Source organism: Mixophyes fleayi, chromosome 4 (genome assembly GCF_038048845.1).
Source record: "Mixophyes fleayi isolate aMixFle1 chromosome 4, aMixFle1.hap1, whole genome shotgun sequence".
Classification (NCBI taxonomy): domain Eukaryota; kingdom Metazoa; phylum Chordata; class Amphibia; order Anura; family Limnodynastidae; genus Mixophyes; species Mixophyes fleayi.
Window position 1 is genome coordinate 162,991,556 of NC_134405.1, and position 23,961 is coordinate 163,015,516.

Sequence of the window (23,961 nt, forward strand, 5' to 3'; positions counted from 1 at the left end):
CAGGATTCCAATCAGACACAATCTGGATATGGTGGATGCCAGGAGAATACTTACTACATGAATGTGTAATGTCAACCTTAATGTTTGGTGGAGGAAGAAATTTAATACAATCTTTTTGTATGATGTAGAAACAGTTTGTTGAAGGCCCTTCTCTTCTTTAGCTTGACAATGACCCCATGCACAAAGTACGCCCAAAAAACGGTTTCCTTAGTTTGGTGTGAAAGAACAGAACTGATCTGCACAGAGACCTGACCTCAACCGCATTAAACACCTTCGGGATGAATTTGAACACAGACCTCAAACCTTATCGCCCATCAGCAGAGTGTGCCGATTTAAATCAACTTGATTTTAAAAACGCGATTTAAAACCGCATGATTTAAAAAAAAAATAAAAAAAAACTTCTGTAGCTGGTAATGAAAATATCATTGTAGCAGTAGAGCAATTGCTTACAGCTGCAGCATCATCAGTTTCAACAGAAAGAATATTTTCCACATTTGGTTTGGTGCAGTCAAAACTGAGAAACCGCTTGGCTACTGACAAAGCTGCAAAACTTGTGTTTCTTTTTAAGGCGTTCAGGATATCCCAATGTGTAGGCTCATTCAGATTTACAAATCAGGCAGGGCCAATTGCCAACTATTGTAACTTTTAACATCATTGCTGTTTCTTTCCTTTTGAAGTTTGTGTTGTGATTTGTGTGTAGTTTGCTGTGTCATGCCATGATTGGTGACACTGTCAAGTCATTTAAATTGAATATATTAAAGATACAGTATTTTGCGAGAACTTTGTATTATTGTATTTCCTTGGTTTATTTGCTTACTCGATCATTTAACTTAAAAAAAAAAAACAGTTTTTTTTTGGGGGGGGGGGGGGGGGGGGTTTGTTTTTTTAAAGAAACATTAAGATTATTTTTTCACATTCTGATCATCAATGCCCAACCTCACTAATGCTCTTGTGCCTGAACAGATGAGAGTCCCAGCACCCATGTTCCAAATTCTAGTGAAAAGCCTTCCCAGAAGAGGCTGTTATAGCAGCAATGGGGGGGAGACAACCCCATATTAATGCCCATGGTTTGTAATGTTTGAGTGGCCACGTCATGCTTGTGTAATATATACAGATACTTCTAAAGGGGGAATGAAGGACTGATCAGATGCAATTCATTCAATGGGTCATCAATGCAGACGAGTTGTGTTGCTTTACCAGAATACAAGGGCTAAGAGACAAGCAATTTGTAAGGCAGGGTTTTCTACAAAACTTGCATCACCTGCGCCACCAAAAAACAGCATCAGAGCATGCATGGTATGTTCAAGAAGTCCATGAACTTATGTTAATCATGTAAAGATTAAAAACAAGTAGGGACCACATTAACGTGCGAATTCTCTCATGCAGAGTGTCGATTAATTCCTCTTAGTCTTCGCATCCCTCTCTTACGAGCCGTATATCTGCATATATATTAAGATGAGGACATAGAAAAAATATTGTGCATACAATCAGTCATGTAGTTTTTCCTATACATCAAAACCACTTTGAAACATCCAAATAAATCCAGTTGAGTCTCATTTAATATTTCCAAGTATGTATATTATCAGTGTAATCATGTGTGTGCCATTTATTTCTACTAATCTATTATGTGATAATCACACAGATTTAACCACATAAAACCTATGTATAAATGGATAACATAGGTCATGGGAGAAATGTCACCTTCAGGGACTTCGGTCACTGACAGGAGCTGTTCAAAAGAGACATTCTAAACAGACTTGGAGTCATTACTTAGTAAGCCATTCCATCATTTAATGTGTTAACCTCTTCACAGCTAAATTAGCATTTGAATTTGTTTAGCTGCAACAAGCTTTATTATTAGTCAAATATGGCAAACTACAGCATTACATTAAATTCACACCACTTTTGGAACAACAACAGCACAACTGCAACTACACATGTAACTGGGCACAAAGAACGGAATTCAATAAGGCTTTGGAAGGTTGCTGGCAAAGTCCCAAAGAAAAACCCTCAAGTAACTCTGAAATCTCAGCCATACAACATGGAATTTTAACATCAAATAAAAGCTTTGGTGCCAAGCCCACATAATGCAGTACATGTGCCAAAAATAGACAACACTTAACTCTCTTCCAGGAAGCCAAAATAGAAACATTGCAGCATTCATAACAGAACGTGTGACAATACACTGACACTGGAATAGGGCTAAAAAACACAGCTCATACTACAAAAATAGAATACAGGACTAAATAATACATCCAACTCAAGGGAATGCAAGGAAAAAATTTAACCCTGAACTCACAGTAGAACCAAGGCTGCCTTGGGCATAATTACATCAAGTCATTTGAAAAAAATCACTGTCCTGTGTCATCATTTGACTTAACAGAGCCACAAGTTCTTCTAGTCAGCTTCCATTTGACAACTTTATTAAGCTGGTTATGTCTGTAGAATCATTGGTAAAGCTGGGTCAATAATTGCATTTTACTTCAGATGCATTTTCTGTAACGATTTCACCAATGACTGAAAGCCCTGATGAGCATGCAGATTCATGTGTACACACCTACATGATTTACTTTCATAACCATCTGATGAAAAGATGATGACTCTGCACACTACAGAGATCTGCCTACACTGCTGGTTGTGAGTGCATACACACGTCTACATTTGCCCGACATCATTCCATCACCAAATCAACAGATGCGATGCATTTTGGTATGATAAAACATGATAGTGGGAACATACACACTCTTGCAATATCTTACCAAACAGCTGTTTCTCATGTGATCTGCGCTATAATTGCATCAGTGTGTACCCAGCTTTACAGAAGCCTACAGGGGAGTATATAGTCCTGAATGTGGTACATATGAGTCTATCAGACGGGAGGGAGAGTTAAAGTTTGATATTGCCTGGATTTCTGCAGACAGAGTAATGATGCAATTTATTTATTTTTTTGACCAAACAAAAGGAGCTCTTGCACAGCAGGTGTTCATTTATATGCACCTATGTATATATACACCTACACAGTATACATCAACATATATTTATATAGCGCCAGCAGATTCTGTAGTGCTTTACAATTGGGAACAAACATTAATAAAACAATACTGGGTAATACGTACAGACAGGCAAGAGAAGCCAGCTCACAAGATTACAATCTATAGGACAATGGGAGTTTGAAACACAAGGACATGTGCTATATCATATTGCACAATGGACCAGCTAGGATGCAAAGATAAAAGTATTGAGTGGCCTGTGCGTGTGCCAATGTTGGTCAGAGGGTTGTTGTCTTGCGTTAGCAGTGTAGAGGAGTGTAATAGGGTAATCTAGGGAATTAAGATGGTGGTTGAGGAATATCATAACCTTGTCTGAAGAGGTGGGTTTTCAGTGAACGCTTGAAGGTTTGAAGACTAAAGAAAAGTCTTACTGTGCGAGGGAGGGAATTCCACAAAGTGGGTGCAGCCCGGAAAAAATCCTGTAACCGAGAATGGGAGGATGTGATGAGAGTGGAGGAGAGACGTAGATCTTGTGCAGAACGGAGGTCTCGAGTAGGGAGATATTTTGAGACAAGTGAGGAAATGTATGTCGGTGCAATTTTGTTATATGTTAGTAGAAGAATTTTATATTGGATTCGTTGAAATACAGGCAGCCAATGTAGAGACTGAGAGTGGCTCAGCAGAGGAATAACGGTTTGCAAGGAAAATCAGTCTAGCTGCAGCGTGCAAAATAGATTGTAGGGGTTCAAGTCTGACTTTGGGAAGACCAGTAAGGAGGGAATTGCAATAGTCGATGCGGGAGATGATGAGTGCACGAATTAATGTTTTTGCGGTGTCTTGTGTCAGATATGTGCGTATTCTGGAAATGCTCTTTAGGTGTATGTAACATGATTTAGATATAGAGTTGATGTGGGGAATAAACGACAGTTATGAATCAAGGATTACACCTAGGCAACGAGCTTGCGGGGTGGGATTTATGGTCATGTTATCAACAGAAATAGAAATGTCAGGCAGGAAGCTTCTGTTTTGGGTGGGATTATTATTAATTCAGTTTTTGAAAGATTGAGTTTGAGTTGAGAAGACATCCAAGATGAAATGGCAGAGAGACAGTCAGTAACGCGAGACAAAGCAGATGGTGAAAGATCAGGAGAGGATAGATAGATTTGTGTATCATCCGCATAGAGATGATACTGAAATCTAAAGGAGCTTATTAGTTTTCCAAGAGAATTGGTGTAGATAGAGAATAGCAGAGGAACTAGGACTGAGCCTTGTGGTACTCCAACTGATAAAGGAAGCGGAGCAGAGGTGGATCCAGAGAAATTAACAGTGAAGGAGCGATTAGAAAGGTAGGCTGAGGACCAGGATAGGACAGTGCCGTCAAGACCTATAAATCTGGCCCTTTACTAACCTCCGTATTCGTGGTGGCTTTGGTGGTGGAGAATCCATTTTCTCATTCTCAGAGGGACTAATAGGGTTATCAGTAATTTCATCCTACCAATAAAAATATCAGTGTCATTATAATAGTCAATACATTTGTTTAATTTTCATATACAACATGAATGTATTATCATAATAATTGAGTGTCAAACAATGGGCGTGCATTAAAACGCCAAATTGATTAGGGGTCCTATAAGCTGCTTCTGCTTTAAAATAATGAGAGAAAACTTTACATACCAAACTGTCCACAATCTTCCCAGATTCATTCTCATACACTTCGAGCTGCTTCTCAAATAGCTGAGCTATAGCACGATGCACAAGTTCATACTGCTCCTAGATAAAGCAAATGTTGCCAATAAGCATGAGAAACATATTCAACCATTATTCAGATCATTTTAAATGGGTAAGAAGCACTTAGTTTATTTTTCTAAGCTTAACAAATGAATAGGGGGGGTGGGGGGGGGGGGTAAATCTGTTTAAGCAGCAAATATTCAACATTTGTGGATTTACAAGGTTTCTAACTTACAGGTATTAGAAACAAAGGAGCACATTTAACATTCTTAGTACCCATCAGTTATGCTTTTATAGTAAAGCAAAGGGGGAAAAAAATGGTATGTGGGGAGAAACATATTTAAGAGGTTATTCATATTGGTATTGAATTAATTTTATACCTTAGTCTGGACTGCCGAATGTCGCTGTGTCCGCATGTCTTGAATTAGACTGTAAACATTAAACTCTTCAGGTATTCTCTAAGGAAAAAAGACAAGCCAGGGTCAATGTCTTTCTGCAAAGGTGATGGCTTCTACATACTGCACTCAAGAAATTTTACTTACCCGAGCTTTCAGCAAATTCCACGTATAATCTATTGCACAAATTGCTCCGGTCCTGCCACATCCCGCGCTGTGAAAAAAGGGAGACCTTAGTCACACACACACACGTGATGGCGATTCAAGACCTAAATACACCATGACCAGAAACTTGGTTTTAAGAGTACCTGTCACATACACTCACATACCTGCAATGTATACATATGGGTACCTCTTCATGAGCCTGATAATCCCTCATCAAACTGATCATGTCCAGGATGGAATCAAAAGAAGATGGGACATCGTGATCCGGCCAGTTCACATAATGAAACTGATGAATTCTACGAGATTCCTAAAAAGTAACAGAACATTAATATACAAATGCTAAAAGCGGTCTATGTATCGTCAGAGCTACTTACAAAATACATTAATAAAAGTTCAGAAATGCTATTCGGTATTAATGTAGTTACAGAGGCCTAAGTTACATTCTTGAGCTTGTTAAAAAAAAAATGAATAAATTTCAGACCCAAAAAATACGTATAAATAAGCACATCCCCACTACCAAAAGGAAAATCACCAAAGATGCAATTATTAAGAATTTATGAGGGACCTATGGTCACTTATTTCTGCCAGTACAGTTACTCGTGGATCATGCAGAACATTACTTGCTTAACTAGTCCTGATCCAATACAGCTTTATACAAATAAGTGGATGTTTGCTGTAGTCTGCTTCATAGATTAGAATTTATTAGAGGATAATTACACCCAACAGTAAACATTTATATCTCAGTGGTGTATAGAAGGAGATAAAATTAAATGAATGTTTACTTTCCTCACTCCATTTGCCAGACCCACTAGGGTCACCATAGGTCCAATGGCCCTGTACTCAACACTTTCCTTCCTGCTTGACAAATTCAACAGGTCTCAATGCCCCTCCCCTGTGAGCTTTTCAATCAAACAGGCCAAGCAGGCAGAAGAGACAGGAGTGCAGGATGAGATCGAGAGACCGAGAGATCGAGAGAGATCAAGGAGACCCGGGTAATGCGGCAAATCTAGCATGGAAGTTAAGTCAAATTTTTACTTAACTCATCAACCTCCACCTAAAAAGAAATTTTATTTTGTTTTGGGTGCAGTTCACCTTGTAATGTTACTAATCTTTTGGACTAGAATGGATTTTAAGGATGATATTTATTACAAGTACAAATACATGCACAGACCAAAATACTTGTTAAAAAAAAAATGTTAGCTGAAAACACATCAGGTATGCACCTAGTAATGCAACAGAGCAAGTAGGGTCATGGCAAGCTATATAGGACAACTATTAACCCAGTCACCAAATACACACATATGCAAGCAAATTACATTCTTAAATATTACATTTTAACTTTTGCAGGTTTCTGGAGTTTCCGAATTTACAAATACTATATCTTTGAGTACTATAAGTTACATTAAACCTATCTTTTTACGTAAAGTAGTATTTCTGAACTTTTTACATACATTTCATCATTTATTTATAAAGGCACCACTATACTACCGCGTGAGTAGTCTGTTTTGTTTTTTAACTTTGTTCTTAATACAAAGTAAAAACCTGTACAAAACTAACATAACGTGCATAGAAACAGAACAAGGACATACAAGGTTGTCAGAGAAGCTACAGACATGAGACAGAGGGCTGAGAAAACCCTGCGCGTGAACGCTTATAATCTAGAAGGGAGAGGGTAATTTCTCAGACAACAGAAGCTAGAGGGATGCGGTGGTGGTTGGTAGTGCACAGAGGGAGTGGTATAAGCTATAGTGAAATGGGTTTAGAGAAAGTGGTGTAAACATTAAAGACTGGGGAATCTCTGGTCCTATGGGGTAAGCAATTCCTTAAGAGGGGAATAGCATGGAAGTAGAGTGAACAGTGGTAATCAGAGAGTTATGGAGAGCCAGTGTAGGGATTATACCGCTATGAATATAAATACTTAACTACCAATTAAACATGTCTAAAATGAAAAAAAAAAAAAAAAAGGTATCAGGGCCTTACTTGTGCATTCAACTTAAAGTCCGTAATATCCATTTCAATTGTGCATGCTCAAAGACATGTTTTTTTCAAGTACAGGGCATTTTATGGGCTTTTTATGCTCTGAGCTGAATTTTAAATTAATGATTCCAACATATAGAAAAAAAACACCACATTATCTTTTAAACATGCTACATCTCTCTTCATCTAGCCTATGGACTTCATTGTATACAGAAGCACAAATATAATCCTCTTTATGAAACAAAGTTCATATGTTAAACTTTTCCTACCCATTTTTATTACCATATTAAACTGTTATTTTGTGTTAAATTCAAAACATAACATCTCCCCCCCTTGGTTTCAACCAAGACAATTAGTGAGATAACATATATTAATTAAAAGAAAGAAATATCAAGAGTGGTTCCAAAAGTGAAGGTTATTTAAACATGAAAATTACATTGCAGTAGAGGGAAAGCAATTAAGAGTTTACAATCCCCTTGGTGTAGTATCAGTTTTAATCAAAAATATATTACGAGGAAACCATTTAAAAGTTTCTAATACAATGTAATCCAATTTGTAGGTCTCCTTATATGACTCTTGAGATCTTGGTCAATTTTAGGAGTATCACTAATGTGTCCCACAGTTGCCTCGAGAACAATGAATGGTGGCACAAGGGTTAGCATTGCTGCCTCACAGCACTCCGGTTTCTATGCATGATTTATGTTTTTGTGATACTTACTATACAGACTATATTACACTGCAGAATTATGTGGTGAACTATAAAACAGAGGATGATAAAGATAACTATGTTTTTGTATTATGTTCTAGATATTATGCATTATCTGTTTAATATGTATAGCTTGTATGTCATGTCATTTCAATGTATGCTCTTGTTTGGAGGTTAAATAATAATGGATACGGGTTGCAATATGAAAATGTTCATAAACATTTAGAATACAACACGCTCTGGATTGTGAAAGTAAAGTTGTAGGGTGTGTTTTTATGGCATACTGAGAACAGTACCATTCTGTTAGGAGTGTGTGAGAAAAAACAGACAAAAAAGATAAAATTAGAACTTTCTGCAAAAATGTAAAAAAAAAAATAATGATTGAAAACATCATTACGTGTCATTAACAGCATAATATTATAATTTGTGATATATGTGCAACCAATCTGAGACTCTGCAAAATGCTAATCTGTATATTGCACATTTATAGCAGATATTTCAGCACTATTCAAATTCAACAGAAGAAAAAAATATAAAAAAAATAAATAAAAAAAGAACTTTATAATTTTTAGTGTAAAGAGCAATCAATGTGTAAACTTTCCTTGAATGTATTTTTTTAGGATACAGTTTTTCCCCAAATGGTAACCTTTTATTACATATAATGGCAGCAACTATAGTTATTCCATCATTAATATTTCAATGAATAGTAGCGAGATTATTAACAGCACAGTTAACCACCACATAACATTGTGGCCATATGTTTGAACCTCAACTTTGTTGGCAGGATAAATATATACAGGAACATGGATAACGCATTTGATTATGATTCCAGTGACTAGCTAGCGTTCTAATTGTCCTTATAACACATGTCATAGACAGAACTTCTGGGAATATAGTAAAGAGCATGCAACATATGTTGAATTATAAAACAGACATATTTAATATAATACACACACATACATACATACATACATACATACACATATTTTATAACAGCACTTACATTCTGGAACTCCACTGTGAGTGTTCTAACAAAGTAATCTTTTCTGGGCTGTTCTTCCTCCTAAACAAGTACAAGATATACATGTTAGTCATTCATTATAGTGCATATCTGTTATTAACAAATAAGCAAGTGGTGAGTCTTAATTAATAAAACTATGTACATATTGACATGGATATAGTAAACATATTTTATTTAGAAGGTACAGTAATACAACATTAGTAATATTGCTCATCATTTGCTATACAGATAAGGCAGATTATCAAAACCAACATCACAAAGAACTTCTGTGGCATAAGGTAGCAACAAAAATGTGGTGCTTGGAACCAAACAGCACCAGGTGTTACACCAAGTCAAAACAGATTAAAGTCAATAGAATTGTTTTTCAGTTGTCAATTACATTCAAGTCTTGGATGACAGAGGAGCATAACAAGCCTGGGCACTGGGTACACAATGCCATAAGAAAAGCAGTCACTGTGGGGGGGGGGGGGGGGACGACTTTACTAAAGTCAGTCACATATTACATTTAACAAAGTATTTACATTATGAGTGCCAAGTGCACCTTACAACTGTGTCAAAAACAACCATTTAAAAAGTATATCATACAACAGAGTCTTTGCAGGGTATCAGATGCAGTCCTCCAATGCTCTTTCTGCAGCCCGTTTTCTATTAGACAGAAAGCCAGTTGGGAAGCCGTTATAATGTCAGAACTATTTAAAAAAAAACTATATAAAAATCTTAGAAAGGATTTAGAATCATGCATGGACTTGTATAAGAGTATGTTTAGGAAATCAAATAATTGGCCAGTAACAATCCCCTTGGAATGCCATATTAGAATCTAGAATTGGCTTAGCCAATCCCAGTAATGACAACTGTGAAGAAAGCTACGTCGTCTCCTCCATAAACGTGGCTGATCTATCCCATGTCCCCACAACCTCAGTGTGCCTAATATAGCTGCCATATTATTTGTAGTAATTGGTCCCTGGGGAGCCTGGGGACATTAGAGAGAAGTTGAGTTTAGGGATTTTTACAGATCTACCTTTGGTTTATGTTCAGTAGGCAGGCACCAGTCCTTTCATTTGCCCAAGAGGCATGCTAATTATGATTTCTCAAGGTTAGGAAGAGCAAAGCCTCCTCACTTTGTGAGGAACATGCAGTTTGTTTAATCAAGTCATGGGGCTTTGTTTTTACCAAAGGTTGTCATAATTGCATAAAATTTGGCAAAAGTATTTATAAGGAAGTATTATAGGTATATATAGTTCTAAAGTAGTACATAACTTTGTTAATTGAAGCTGGGTCTCGTGGTGGCACAGCAAACCAATATATCATCATCTATTTATATAGCGCCACTAATTCCGCAGCACTGTACAGAGAACTCACTCACATCAGTCATGCCCCATTTGAGCTCACAATCTAAATCCCTAACATACACAGACCGACAGAAACCAAGGGCAATTTAATTTCAGCATATATTTGGAGTGTTGGAAGAATCTCGAGCACCCGGAGGAAACCCGCGCAAACACATGGAGAACATACAGACTCCACAGATAAGGCCATGGTCGGGAATCAAACTCATGACTACAGTGCTGTGAGGCAGAAATGCTAACCACTAAGCCACCGTGCTGCCCACATATATAATGTAGAATGCTGGAAAATGCTTGAAACCGTAATAAAGAATAGATATCTATCAATATAATAAATACTCAACTTGGTGGTAGTGTTGATCCAGTGGGTCCCTGCAGTGTTGGCTGCCTTACTGCTGGGAACATAAGCTGCTCTAGGAGACCCCACGGTAGCTTTGTGTTCACTTGAACCGTGCAGAATATATAACAAAAGGGGGCCATGTTATTGACACTCCTGCAACCCAGTTTCCAATGGGGGGGAACAAAATACAGTAGTGTCAGGCCCCTCTCCTGTAGCACTGTCAAGATTTTAATGAATCCTGCCAGTGTCCTCACCTCTGGGAACGCAAGGAGCAAATCAGCACAGCCAAGCTCAAGGAGCAAGAGGACTGTTGGGTTAAAGGGCTTTGATTCACCTTCCAAACCAAAGTCCTGAAAGTAGTCCGGGCAGGAGATTTATAGATACATTTCCCAGCCCAGATTTATGGTGCAAGGGAGGGGGGCTGCGCCAATTTCCCAGCCTTACCCTGGCAGTACATGGACAGGGGGAATAACAAACAACAAAACACACACAGATAATGAGTGCAACATTTAAGGTGTGAAAAATATCCAGGATGATTTACGTGCAACATAAGTGCATCAACATAGTTAAAGGGACAGAGTGAAAACTGTACATAAAGGCAGCAAATAAGGCGGATTCCTGATCATGGTCCTATACGCGTGGAGTCTATGTTCTCCCAGTGTATGCATGGTTTTCTTCCAGGTGCACTGGTTTACTCCCACACTCTAAAAACATGGTGATAGGCTAACTGGCTGCTGACTAGATTTGATAAATCAAAAAATAATGTATCAATCCAGTGCTGAGCTATTTATTTCTAGCTGAAGAAGTCTAATTGTCGCAGCTGTAATATGGGACCTTCTTATGTCCCCACTTACACTAGAAAAAAAAGCTTTTATTTTTCAGATTTTATGCTGACTAAACTGGATCATGGCAAGTGTGTCGGGGAAATTCAGACTGTCAGCTCTAGTGGAGCAGGGATTAATGTGACTTACAAATATTCTCTATACAGCACCGGGGGTGGCCCTATTAAAAAAAAAAAAAAAAATTATAACAAATAGAGCGGTCCTTATAAAATGTGGATGTTGTGTATTACAGCTCTGTTAAGATCTATTGACCAATAAACAACTCAGTATTCCTGCTGAGCTACAGGTAAAAGCCAAAATTCTAAACCATTCCCAGAACTGTCCTGTATATAATAACCCAGTGTCCCATCAATAGGAGTGGTCAGTAACAGAGTCACTGATGGTAAGAGGAACCCCAAAAGAAATCTGTGAAATCTAACCCCTGACAAGGTGGCAGAATAAGAACATCCCCTCACAATGACATCAGATTGCCGCAATGTGCCCAAAACATGAAACACTCTCCTGCAAATGACTTCCAAATGCCTCATCCCCTGGTGCAGACAAAACTCACATCAAAGGTCTCCTTCTGGTAAATTCATATCTCCTAATATGCCGAATAAGTCATCTGCGCAACTACAGAAGGAATCAGACTTAAACAATGCGTTCACAAAAGAGGTGTGTATTTATTTTGTATCTTTAAATGCCTTAACCACCCTGAAGAGTTATACAAGCATATACATAGACTATATCTTAAACTGAGCATAAACCACAAAATTTGACCAAGTCAATATCAAGATTGCTGGGGCAACGCTAACACCACATACACATTTTTTTTGGAGCTGCTCTGCAATCAATGTGGAGGGAAATTTTTAATCTAAATCAAGAAACTTAATTGGTGTAACCTCATACCCACCCTGGAGCTAGCACTTTTACCACTGCCCCCCCACAAACACCTATGCATAATAAATACAGGATAGGCCATATATGAACTGCAGCAAGAGCAGGTGATGCGCAGCACGGAGAGATCCTTTCCATTACCTTCATTTCTAAATTTAAGGGTAGATATAGAAACAGTTTTAAATACTCCACATCTACATATTTTCCCCCTTATGAAAAGGTGTAAATGGCAAGTCATGTCTCCTCTGTGGTCCCTGGTTCCGCACACTAGTGTTGCATCACTATGTGCTCCCTGACTGGTAATCAGGTGCTCAAGTGTACCCCTGAGCTAGAAAAATTAAAACGTGTGTTGGGCTGGCTATAGGGGCAGAATCACATCTTAGTTGTTATTCTGAAATAGAGCGGTACGAAGTTTACATCTGCAGTAGGCGATCATCAGTTATTTATATAGCGCCACTAATTCCACAGCTCTGTACAGAGATCTCATTCACATTAGTCCATATATTGTAAGCTTGCGAGCAGGGCCTTTTCACCTCTGTCTGTTTTACCCAGTTAGTTTATTAGTTTCTATGTTTGTCCCCAATTGTAAAGCGCTACGGAATATGTTGGCGCTATATAAATAAATGATCATGATGATGATGATTAGTCCCTGCCCTATTGGAGCTTACAGTCTAAGTTTCCTAACAGACACACACACAGAGACTAAGGTCAATTTTATTGCAGCCAATTAACTTACTAGTAGGTTTTGTTATGGAATGTGGAAGGAAACCAGAGCACCCGGAGGAAACACCCGCAAAACACGGGGAGAGCATACAAACTCCAAACACAGGCGATGGAGTAGTAACTATGTTAGCATACCAGAAAGTCTGTCCTGACAGTGAAGGCATACTTACACAAGACACATGGAATGGTCCAAACGTTAAAGGCTGGTCTCCAAAGTTTGGGTAATACCGCTCACATTTTTTCTGTTGCAAAGTAAATAAAAACAAATTAGAAAAAAGTATTTCCTTAATAGTAAATACATGAAAAAGATACATGTGTATATTTTTGTGCTTGGCATTATAATATATAGTATAATTATGTAAACAATGCATCAAACACATACATAAATGTAGCACTGGCATCACATGGCATTTTAGTTTGTGTAGCAACATTCAGATTTCAATGGGAAACACTGTTTTGTGACAGAGAAACCGCTAAGGGATCTGCACATCATAACATTTCTGTGTGGTATAACACAGCTTTCTAAAACAGTCATTTGGTACCAGCCTTAAAAGGCAAATTCAAATACCGTATGTGTAGTTGAATTGCTAGTGTAAAAATAGCAAACAAGAAAAAAAGGAGAACTTAAAAAAATGGAAGAGGCTCAGACTTCCTCCAGATGCAACTGCACATATGCCTGTATACAGCATTAAGTAGATTTAAATGCTTCATGTACCTTGTGCTGGAATTTTACATAACATTTGGGAATTTGGAGAGTGGAACACAAAATGTAATCTGTAGAGATTTTGAAATTAGACCATCTTAAAATGACATTTTTTTTCACTGGCCAAAGACAATTTTCTGTAAATCTGGACTCTGGTTTAATCATACTGAAATTCCCACAGAACAACCTATATCAGGTGGATACCAGATCTACAATGCTTCCTCTACAGTTATAGAAAGCTATAAAAAAAAATAATATTTAGAAGTGTTAAAAATACTCCGCTCTTTACTGAATTGTCATTCTTAAGGCTTAGCATATTGCTTACAATGTATCATTTCATGCCCTGCACATATCAAGATAAGTATCTGTCTAGTCTACCTGTGGTTCATGAACAAATGAGTAATACAGATTCAAAGTGTACTTAAGTTTGTGTGAACTAGAACATTCAATTTATTAAGGGGAGAGCTTAAGGGGTGTTTTAGGGAAAGTGGGAGGTCAGAGGCGATTTTAGGTAAAAGGGGTACCAAACGGCATGCATATGAGGGTGTTTGGTTGAGTGGGCATTGTAATGGGTCTGAGGGTGATTTGGGATGAGAAGTTTTACTGGCATGTGGGGTCTGTTCTAAAAGACACATGGCGTTTCTTTTATTTCTTGTATTTTAACATATTACATTAATGCACATGGCGTGGAGACGACATTAGCTATATTAGTGATGTTAAATGTTACTACATTCATTGCAGTCAGACTGAAGTACTGCCTGTGTACTAGATTGTTGGAACTAGTTAAACTGCATTACTAAAACCCCAAAAGAAGCACAAGTAAACACAGCTCATGTTAATTTTCCACAATACATACCCGCCCCATTTCAAATTCACGACAAGCCATTACAATTATCTGCAGGGAAACATAAGAAAACACATTAATAAAAAAAACTGGGTCAAGATTGCACATGAAAAATATGATTTGCTTATCTCTAAATTCATTTATAGGTGCAAAATTTTACAAATTACAAAACATGAGGTTGGGTTCTATTTCTCCAAACCACTTTTCAAAATACAGCCAAGATGAGGGAGATGGACCAAAAATTGATTACTAGAGGGGATTGCATTGGGTTTTATTTGGTTTTTTTAAAAAAAACACGAAAAAGACAAAAAGGCATCACAATGGAAAAATGGACAAACAGTATAGTTTTCTAGAGGTGATTAGGAGTAAACTGGCACATAGTGTGATCCAGATGTTTAGTCTAAGCACAGGGATGTACAATTTGGACAACATAACCAGGAGATTATCTAATTTTAGTGCCACACACTATCACACCTTGTGTGAAGAGAACAATGGGGGAAAAAAAGCCCAAATATCACAAGGTTCAATAGTACTCATATAGCACTGTAAAAGCTCCAGCCACTGAGGGACAATCTGTGTATTGCCAGCTTAGGATGTGCTGCAGAGAAACGTATTTCAGTGTGAATGTAACCATGCAGAGAAAAGGGTATTAATCATTGGTTAGGCAAGCTTGTTTTAAAGAAATTACATTATATATAAATCTCTAAACATACACGCACACACATAACATCCTGGCATGTGAAAAAGAAAGTACACCCTCTAATATCGATTTTTATAGATCAGGATATAATTAACATTTGTTTAGACCTCGACAAGTTTGAAAATCAAATCTGATTTCATGTGACAAATAGCCCATAACAAGTAGTATTATTATGATGTGCACTGATCATCATCATGACGTGTTACCATCTCTATATAAACCATTTAGCAGTTCAGTCTGTAGCATTCAGCATTATGTTAGCACAATGTCAAAGTAGAAAAAACACCTGCAATCAACTCAGAGAATCAATTGTTGATGCTTATCAGTTTGGAAAGAGTTATAAGGGCCATTTGCAAATATTTCCAAGTTCCCTTTTTTCCCACTATGAAAAAGATTATTTGCTAATGGAGAACATTATGATGATCAGAGAAATTGCAAAGATTCCAAAAACTACATCCAGGGCATCTACAGGCTTCCATCAACACTAACTGTTAAATACTATCTTCAGAAAGGGTGAAGTGTGACTTTCATGATGGTATAGCCAGAGGAAACCCATGTAGAAAATAATTGCATACCAACCATTAAGCACAGTGGCAAATGGGAGACTATTTTGGATATTTAGCAACTACAGAACCTGGATACCTCCATTCGTTAAATCCACAATGAACTCTTCTTTAACCACAGTATTCTAGAGGAAAACAACTGAAACGTGTGCAAAATGGACAATGATCCTAAGCACACCAGCCTATCCCCAGCTGAATGGCTACAAAGAAAAGATGCAAGGCCTTGAAAAAATAAAGTTTAGACTTTCACCCAATAGAGGAGCTGTGGCTGGACCTTACGGGAGCTGTGCAAAAAATTATGTTCTCAAGCAACAAACAACTGAAGAGGAGATGTAAATGATAATGTAAAGGCTACTCTAGGTTGTCACAAGAGATTAGAGCAATCAAATGATCGTTAACTCTGATTATGATCTAGGCCTCATCAAGTCCTATGTCCTGGATATGTAAAACTTTTTTCAAAAAAGGTGTACCCTCCTTTTCACATGAATATCTATCTATCTATCTCATAACAATGACCAGATGAATTTCAGTCACTCAGATGGACATTGTTCCAGTGTTGGATACACACACAGGGCTATCTAGCCAATATGAGAGCCGACTGTGAGCATGGGGCCGTATTTTTCCTATTTACATAAGGCTAACTGCAAAATGGACGATAAAAGAAAAAAATAGTTTGAAATCCAATATATTCTAAGCTGTAGCAGAGTATGGAAACTTGTCTTGCATATATTTTTAAAAATGATTTTTGTCACTTAACGTGACCTCAGAGGGGTACTGGTAGTTAACAATCAGTTATGCAACATTGGCTGCTAACAGTGTGATCTTATCAGAAAAAATCTAAAAAATTGAAAAGGGAAAGTGGAGTGTAATAGTGCAACCCTCTGTTAAGCAATACTGACAAAGAATGTAAAGTATCCAGCCTCCAGATCAAATTTCACTGAAAACACCTTTATAGTTGTCATAAATAGGGGATATATCTAATTCAGAGACAAGAGATGAGGAGAGGAGGTACAAGAGGAAAAGGCCATTGGGAAACAAGCATGATCAATCACTACACTAGTGGCCACTGTGTCAATGTATGGAAAGTGACCTGTTGACTATTAATGTAACAATGCAAGGCATTCACGCCGCTCCTCCTCTGCCTCCCCTCTCTGTCTTGCCTTACACTGGCTCCCCTTCCCCTACAGAATCCTTTTTTTAAACTCCTCACCACCACTTACAAGGCTCTCTCCCAGTCTACTGCCCCTTATATCTCTAACCTCCTCTCCATTCACACTCCCGCCCGCTCCCTGCGCTCGGCCAATGATCGCCGCCTCTCCTCCACTCTTATCACCTCTTCCCACTCTAGAATACATGACTTCTCCCGAGCTGCCCCCCTTCACTGGAACGACCTCCCTCGCTCCATCCGTCTCTCACCCAATCTGTGCTCCTTCAAGCGGGCACTTAAAACTCACCTGTTCCTTAAGGCCTACCAACCATCCACTTGCCCTCCCACCGCTTCTGTTTCTCCCCTGGCTCCTTTTCTCTCCCCTTTGCTTCACTGGCTCCCTCTTGTGCCCGATTTTGTTTACCCTCCCTTAGGATGTAAGCTCGTATGAGCAGGGCCCCTCTCCCCTCCTGTCTCCACACCTGTTCTTCCGCTCCGTCTTTACAGTATTTGCCTGCCTGGAGTTTCTGAAGTTCTGGTACTTTGTGTTTATTGTTCTGTATTGTTTTACCCTATATAGTGTACTGTTTGTGCCGTGTACGACGCTGCAGAAACCTTGTGGTGCCTAACATAATAATAATAATAATAATAATAATAATAATAATAATAATAATAATAGCAATGAGCTCTTTCTCCCAAACACTTGCATTGTGAACTATGGTTGGAAATACAGTACTCAATCCATACATGTGAAAAAAAAATGCACTTAAATGATAAAATCCCTAAAGAAACAAAATGCTCTTGCATTGTTCTGCATGCTCAAAACCATGGCGTTCCTTTATATTGCAACTTGAAAAAGATTCAAGATTAGCACTGAAGTAATAGTGGTGTAGTTAGTGCTGTACATTTGTTATCAATATAATAGTTGGCGACAAAGTTCCAGAATATCATGCATTTTTCACCATTTTGACAAACACCATGAAAGCTAGCAATGTATCATGCAGCCTCTGAATTTGATATTGTTCTTTGTAATGTTGCCCAAAAAGTGCATATTCATAAACATAAATAGGCAAGTGAAGCCCATAGTCACATAAGTGCTCCTGTCTTACATTAACCTAAACAAAACAAACGGAAAAAAAAATCTTAAACAATACAGTGTAATACATATCCTAAATATAGCTGTGTGTGGTCTCCCTATACAGAATAAGCAAAATTATTTGTCATGTATAATCCTCATCTTCACCTGCTGTCATTTTCAGACCCGGCAACTCCCCTTGGCTCATTAGATCACACCCCAGTGATATCAATCCCATTCAACTGTCTCTAGGCCTTGCACACTCACAAGTTGGGAGTCTTGTGAAAGGATGATCACTCATGAAAAAGACAGCTAGGAACACTGAGAAACAAAGGCTCTATAATAAATGAAAAACTCTAGAAGCAGACATAGATACCTTTATGGAAACTAGGTAAAGTCCCGCAGCAGAAATATATTTTACACTCAATCACGTAATGTTTACATTAAACAAACACAAAGAAAATAATGTGGGTTAGCCAAGAGTGCTCATGTGTGCAGCAAAGCACATTGCTGTAAAACTGCAGCATGTGGCGGTAATGGGAACGCTTGTGAAATGCATGTCCATTAGAAAAGTGAAGCCTTAATGGCAGCACTCCCAGACAGGGTGAAAAATTCAACACCACCCATGGGAGAGGGGGTAAGTAAGGGGCAAATTTGCCATTTTAGTTGTAGTGTACACATTTGACTTCTCTTTACAGTGAACTAGAACTGGAGATCTTCATATTCAATGAAATGCAATATACATTTAACCCATACAGGTCTAATTGGACCACTTATTTTATTTGTACAATATAGCAGATTAAGCTATGGTAAAGAAACATTCAGCATTACAGCTTTCACAAAACTCCCAAGAAAGTGGTCCTCACAGCACTATGGTATGTGACAGATATTACAAATAAATCACATATACATACTAAGAAATCAAGAACATGAACTTACTACAACACTGTATTCCCAGATCATCCTCCAGAAATCTATTACAGTATTTGCTAATGGCCCCTGGGTTGCTATGTATGCTTCAGGACCATATACACCCTGAAAAAAAAACCAAAAAAAAAAAACATGACATTGTTATTTCAAGTAGAAACACTGGACACAAACTGTTCTCTAAAGAATTAAAGTACAGTGCAGTCACAAATGTGTTTATTTTTTTTCTAATTAACATAGTATATTTTAAAAGGAACTGTAGAAGGCAATTACAAAAAAAATAGGCCAATTAGAATAAGCATGCAAGATTGTTAAGTGCTAAAAATTGATACTTCCATTCTGTTTAAGACATTAAAAAAGGTAATTTAATGCATTCTCTGCTCTGTAACAATAACAAAGTGCAGAAGAATTTTACACTGGAAGGCTACTTCAATCCAAGAGCACAGGAAATACATTTTTGCTACTATAAGGAACAATTTGCTTACTAGAGTCAGGTCATTTAGCTTAGTCACAGCCAGTAAAAGGAACGTGGCATAAAATGGTGGGGAGATATCCTACATAGACAAGCTCTTAGGACTTAACATAAGCCAAGACCAACCCATGAAATTTTCACTTTACCCTAGTCAGTTTAAAGAGTAAGGCTGGGTAAACACTACAGGTTTTTCAGCTGATTAATCGATCCAAACACACATAAACCAACTGTTTGGCCCAATATCGCAGTAGTGTGTACACTTACACCATGACCAAAGCACCGACTGTCAGATCATTTGGTTGGTCGGTAAAACTAATAGTGGTTAATCAGTGTGACAGGAATGAATTAATAAATACTGTGCTGTCATTCTCTAAAGGACTACAGGACCAGATAAAAAGCACAGATCTGAAGGCAAATCAGGCATAGTGTGTACACATGTATCTTCAGTTTGTAAAATTGTTAGGGATAACAAATTGGTCGAACGTTTTTGTAGTGTGTACCCAGCCTTAGCTGTAACAGTGACGAGACTCTGGAACAGGCAAGGCAACAATTAATGTTATTTTGCAAACATCCCCCATTCTATACTCAATTGATTCATGATTACTGATTACTTCCCTTGAGAATTGACTAACCCATACTCGTAGCTGAATGTGACCCATAATCTCGTTTTAAAATTAAAAAACAAAAATACGACAACACTTAATAATCATAGCTTTAAGAGTCATGATGTGAAAGCAAATATTAATATTAACAAACAACAACAACAAGGTTGTAAGGCATCACAGTTCTCCATAATGATGAACTGTGGGGGAAAACAGAACAAGCATAAAACTGGGATATACAAATTAAATGCAGACATGAAAACAAAGGGTATGGAGTGTCCTGCTCGTGCCATAGCTTACATTCTAATTGGAAGAGGATGCAACAGAAACAAGAGGGATGAGTTTGGCTCAGAGTGAAGATTGGGACAGTTGTGAGGATAAAGAGATTGTGATCGGAGGAGCAGGAAAGCCAAGTTGGAGAAACTAGAGAGTTAGAGATGCAGAAGCAAAGCAGGAGAAGACCAGGTCAAGTTAATGTCCATCACAGTGGGTGGCAGATGAAGCTCACCGAGAGAGACCAAAAGGTGTAAGTAAGTGAAAGAAGTTGTGGCAGCAGAGAAAGTGGAAGTCAATGGAAATATTGAAATCACCTAGTAGGAGAAAAGGAAGGTCCAAGAATAGTTAAACGAGCTAGGCAGTAAAGTTGTCCAGGTATTGGAAAACTCTGGATCTGGGGGGGTGATAAATGACAGCAACTTGTTTTCCAGTGCTCTGCCTCGTAGGGGTGAGTCATAACACATTACTTTTGTTCCTCATACTGCTAAAATGGGGAAAAAATGTGGAGAGAAGAAACAAACAGATAGTGTGGACTTCAAAAGAAGAGAGAGAGGGGGAGAGTTCCGGGGGTATCACTCAGATGGTGCAAACTGGAGAAAATAGAATGCTTAACCCACCACCTTGTCTGTTTTCAGGTCTGGGGTATGGCTGAGGGAGAATGGATTGAAAGAAAAGAGTTTGTAACAAACAGATTTTGCGTTCCAAAGTGCATAGGAAAAGGGGAGGGAGGGTAGTAGAGATATGTGGATAATGGTTAGAGGGACAGTCAGTGCTTGGTGGATGGAAGGTTTTGGGGAGCATGTAGTGTGAGCAGACAGTGGGGACTGCAAGGGGTTCAGGGTTGAGTTAGATGTTGCCAGTAGCGATGAGGAGCAGGGCGTTAAAGACCATGAGGATGATTTTTGGGTGTGAGTTGTGTGTTTTCTTATGTAGGTCAGCGAGTTTGTTGGGTAACAAGGAAAACAAAACAGTTCACAGGTGCAGGCTAGTAAATTGGGAAGTAGTGAAGGCAAAATAATAAGGGAGGGAAAAACAGGATGACTGGAAGAGAAGAGGACTTTGGAGAGAAGTGTGGCAACAGTGAGTAGAAGAAAGAGAAAGTAAATTGAGTGTAGTGAGAGATGTGGATTAGCTAGGGTAGGTAATAAGAGTGGAGAGGAAGTATTGATCCAAGTTGTGCAGGGCAGTACTACTTTACCACCCCTGGCTAGGGTTAATTGATTAGGCAAGTTCTGCAGCTTTTATATGTGGGCCAGGATGTTTACAGTTGGCCGCAGAGGATCCAGCAGCTAAATAGACATGGCAACAGCAAACCAGCTGCTCACTGAGCTCAACTGTAAGATATGGAGACCTGTAAATATGGTTGCGTTGCCTTCTGGTACTTTTAATGAGAGATTTTGGTATACAAATTGTAACTATGTTCACTACCATGGAGATAAAGGAAAGTTAACCTATGCCTGTTCCAAGACTGGATGAAGTTTGTTTAAATGCCTTGCTGCCTTTTCCACCTCCATAACTCTGATTAAGCTGTTCCATATGGGGAAATGCATCAGGTTTATACTATTAAGTGTGGAGTTACACCTAGTTACATCTTTAATCGAGTTTTCTACTCTTCAAACAAATAAGGAGAAATCTCTATCTACTAATGAAAGATATCTAAATTCGGAAGCACGCATTAATACTTTGGGAGTTTAAATAAACATTTCTGAATCCACCCACATACGATATCTCTACAAAAAGGACCATGTATATTCTATCAGAACCCTTTTACAGGTCTGCTTGGACGCCAGCGATGAGACATTTCCGACACATGGCGAGATCATCTATATGAGCCTCAAAGCTCTCTGGTGGTAAGACCGTTTCCTACTTTGCTTCACTTTTCCATTTGCGAACCTATGGTTCTGCTAGATTTTAACTCAATAATTATATAGGGAATATTTTTGTGGATTTCCAGATTATCGTTACATATGAGATTCCTTATAGACATATGTTACCTGCACATATGAATATCCAATAAATGATACAACTTTTATGAATAGTCTTGAATTGCAGCTGCAATAAGTAGTAATTGTTAGATACATGGTTACATGTGCACACCACCATATATTATTTTTGTAGGTTTTAATTAACTAGTAATTTTGATGGGTTTGACATGCTTTTACATTGATACACGTCTCCTACAATATATACACATAGTTAACTTCTAAATCACACTCAACATACTTATATCACATCACATATTTCTCCAAATGCTCAAGAATGGCTCAAACACTTTCATGGTTTTGTAACATTCTCTGAATAAGGTGGCTGTTCACATGCATAAACGGGGAAAACAAATGCTGTACATTAACAGCCTAAACTTGTATACAGTGCATATTTAAAAGATAGTTAAAAATCGTTATACCCAAAAAGAAAAAAAGAAAAGAAATGGACTAATGTAATTATAAGGCATAAATCTTGAAACACTGTCAGACACATATATTTAACAAGAATGCCCTAAAGAAAAGCCATAGTCCTATAAGAAAAAGAGAATATACTATAAAACACTTGCGCAATTGAGGACCAATATATTTTGCAGCTTTATTTATTTTGCAAACAATTATTCTGGCTAGAAAAGTTTTTTTTTCTTCTTTTAAACAAAGTTCGTCCTTGTACAAGCTCCTGTATATGCACATCATCAGCAGCATTACAGTAGTTTACACTACTGCATTGCTTAGCAGTGGCTGCAGTCTCTCAATGAAAGCAGTGTTTCTATGACTGTGAGCCCATACTAACAGATGTGTTCCAGTAGTTTATATTGAAGAAGCCTGGTGCTTTAGCACAAATAGCACAATTGTGATTTATTATGCCCTATGCAACAGGGGTTCCCCAGTAAAAATAACCAGGTTTTTTTTTTTATTTCTTAAATTGGTCTATCCAGCAATATATCCCCACACCCAAACTGCACAAAATCAGATGCAGCTCCAATACCCATGCAGCTCATTTACACATACTCTGCCCCTCCATCACCACAAATGAGTATGTGATAGTAGACTTCTATAATTTCTTATGTCCAACTTTTTACTTGAGAAGTCCAATTAGCCACCAATAATTCTATGGGTGCTGTACGCACCCATGTATTGTAACCTCTGGTATCCCTTACGTTAAATGAAAAAGTCCAGGACTTGATGAATTCCAGAAGCCAGGTAGAGAAAACAGCTAAAGAAAAAATATACTGCTGTCACAAAACATTGGGGAATTCTTTCTATTCTGAGAAATGCACATCTGTCCTGCCCCTTTGAAAACTCCTGCTTGTTTCTAGATTTCACAGACAGGCTGTAGAACTCATTGTCCACCCCTAGCACGGCCCAAATGATAAGTTTTATACAAAGGAACAACTACAATAGTAAATAAACCTCTATCTTCTTTGATTTATTTATATAAAGAATGTTCCATAACAGAAACGTGTTGTATAAAACGGCTGCAATTATTCAAAAAAGACATCCTTCACTGAGGTGACAACAGAGCTTGACTTTGAGATAGAATGTCCAATGGAATGTAGAGTAA

General features: G+C 38.1%; 1 protein-coding gene across 1 annotated transcript in view; it reads right to left on the minus strand.

Annotated features, from left to right (window-relative positions):
• The window catches only part of PTPN12 (protein tyrosine phosphatase non-receptor type 12), a 68,596-nt gene that overhangs the window by 9,513 nt on the left and 35,122 nt on the right, over positions 1-23,961 (minus strand). The window contains exons 4-12 of the mRNA XM_075208728.1: positions 19,078-19,173; positions 14,666-14,704; positions 13,277-13,348; positions 8,965-9,024; positions 5,443-5,585; positions 5,261-5,327; positions 5,099-5,176; positions 4,665-4,760; positions 4,399-4,481 (exon numbers count right to left, since the gene is read on the minus strand). Of these exons, the coding sequence (XP_075064829.1) occupies positions 4,399-4,481; positions 4,665-4,760; positions 5,099-5,176; positions 5,261-5,327; positions 5,443-5,585; positions 8,965-9,024; positions 13,277-13,348; positions 14,666-14,704; positions 19,078-19,173 (734 nt within the window). The remainder of the gene's footprint in view (positions 1-4,398; positions 4,482-4,664; positions 4,761-5,098; positions 5,177-5,260; positions 5,328-5,442; positions 5,586-8,964; positions 9,025-13,276; positions 13,349-14,665; positions 14,705-19,077; positions 19,174-23,961) is intronic.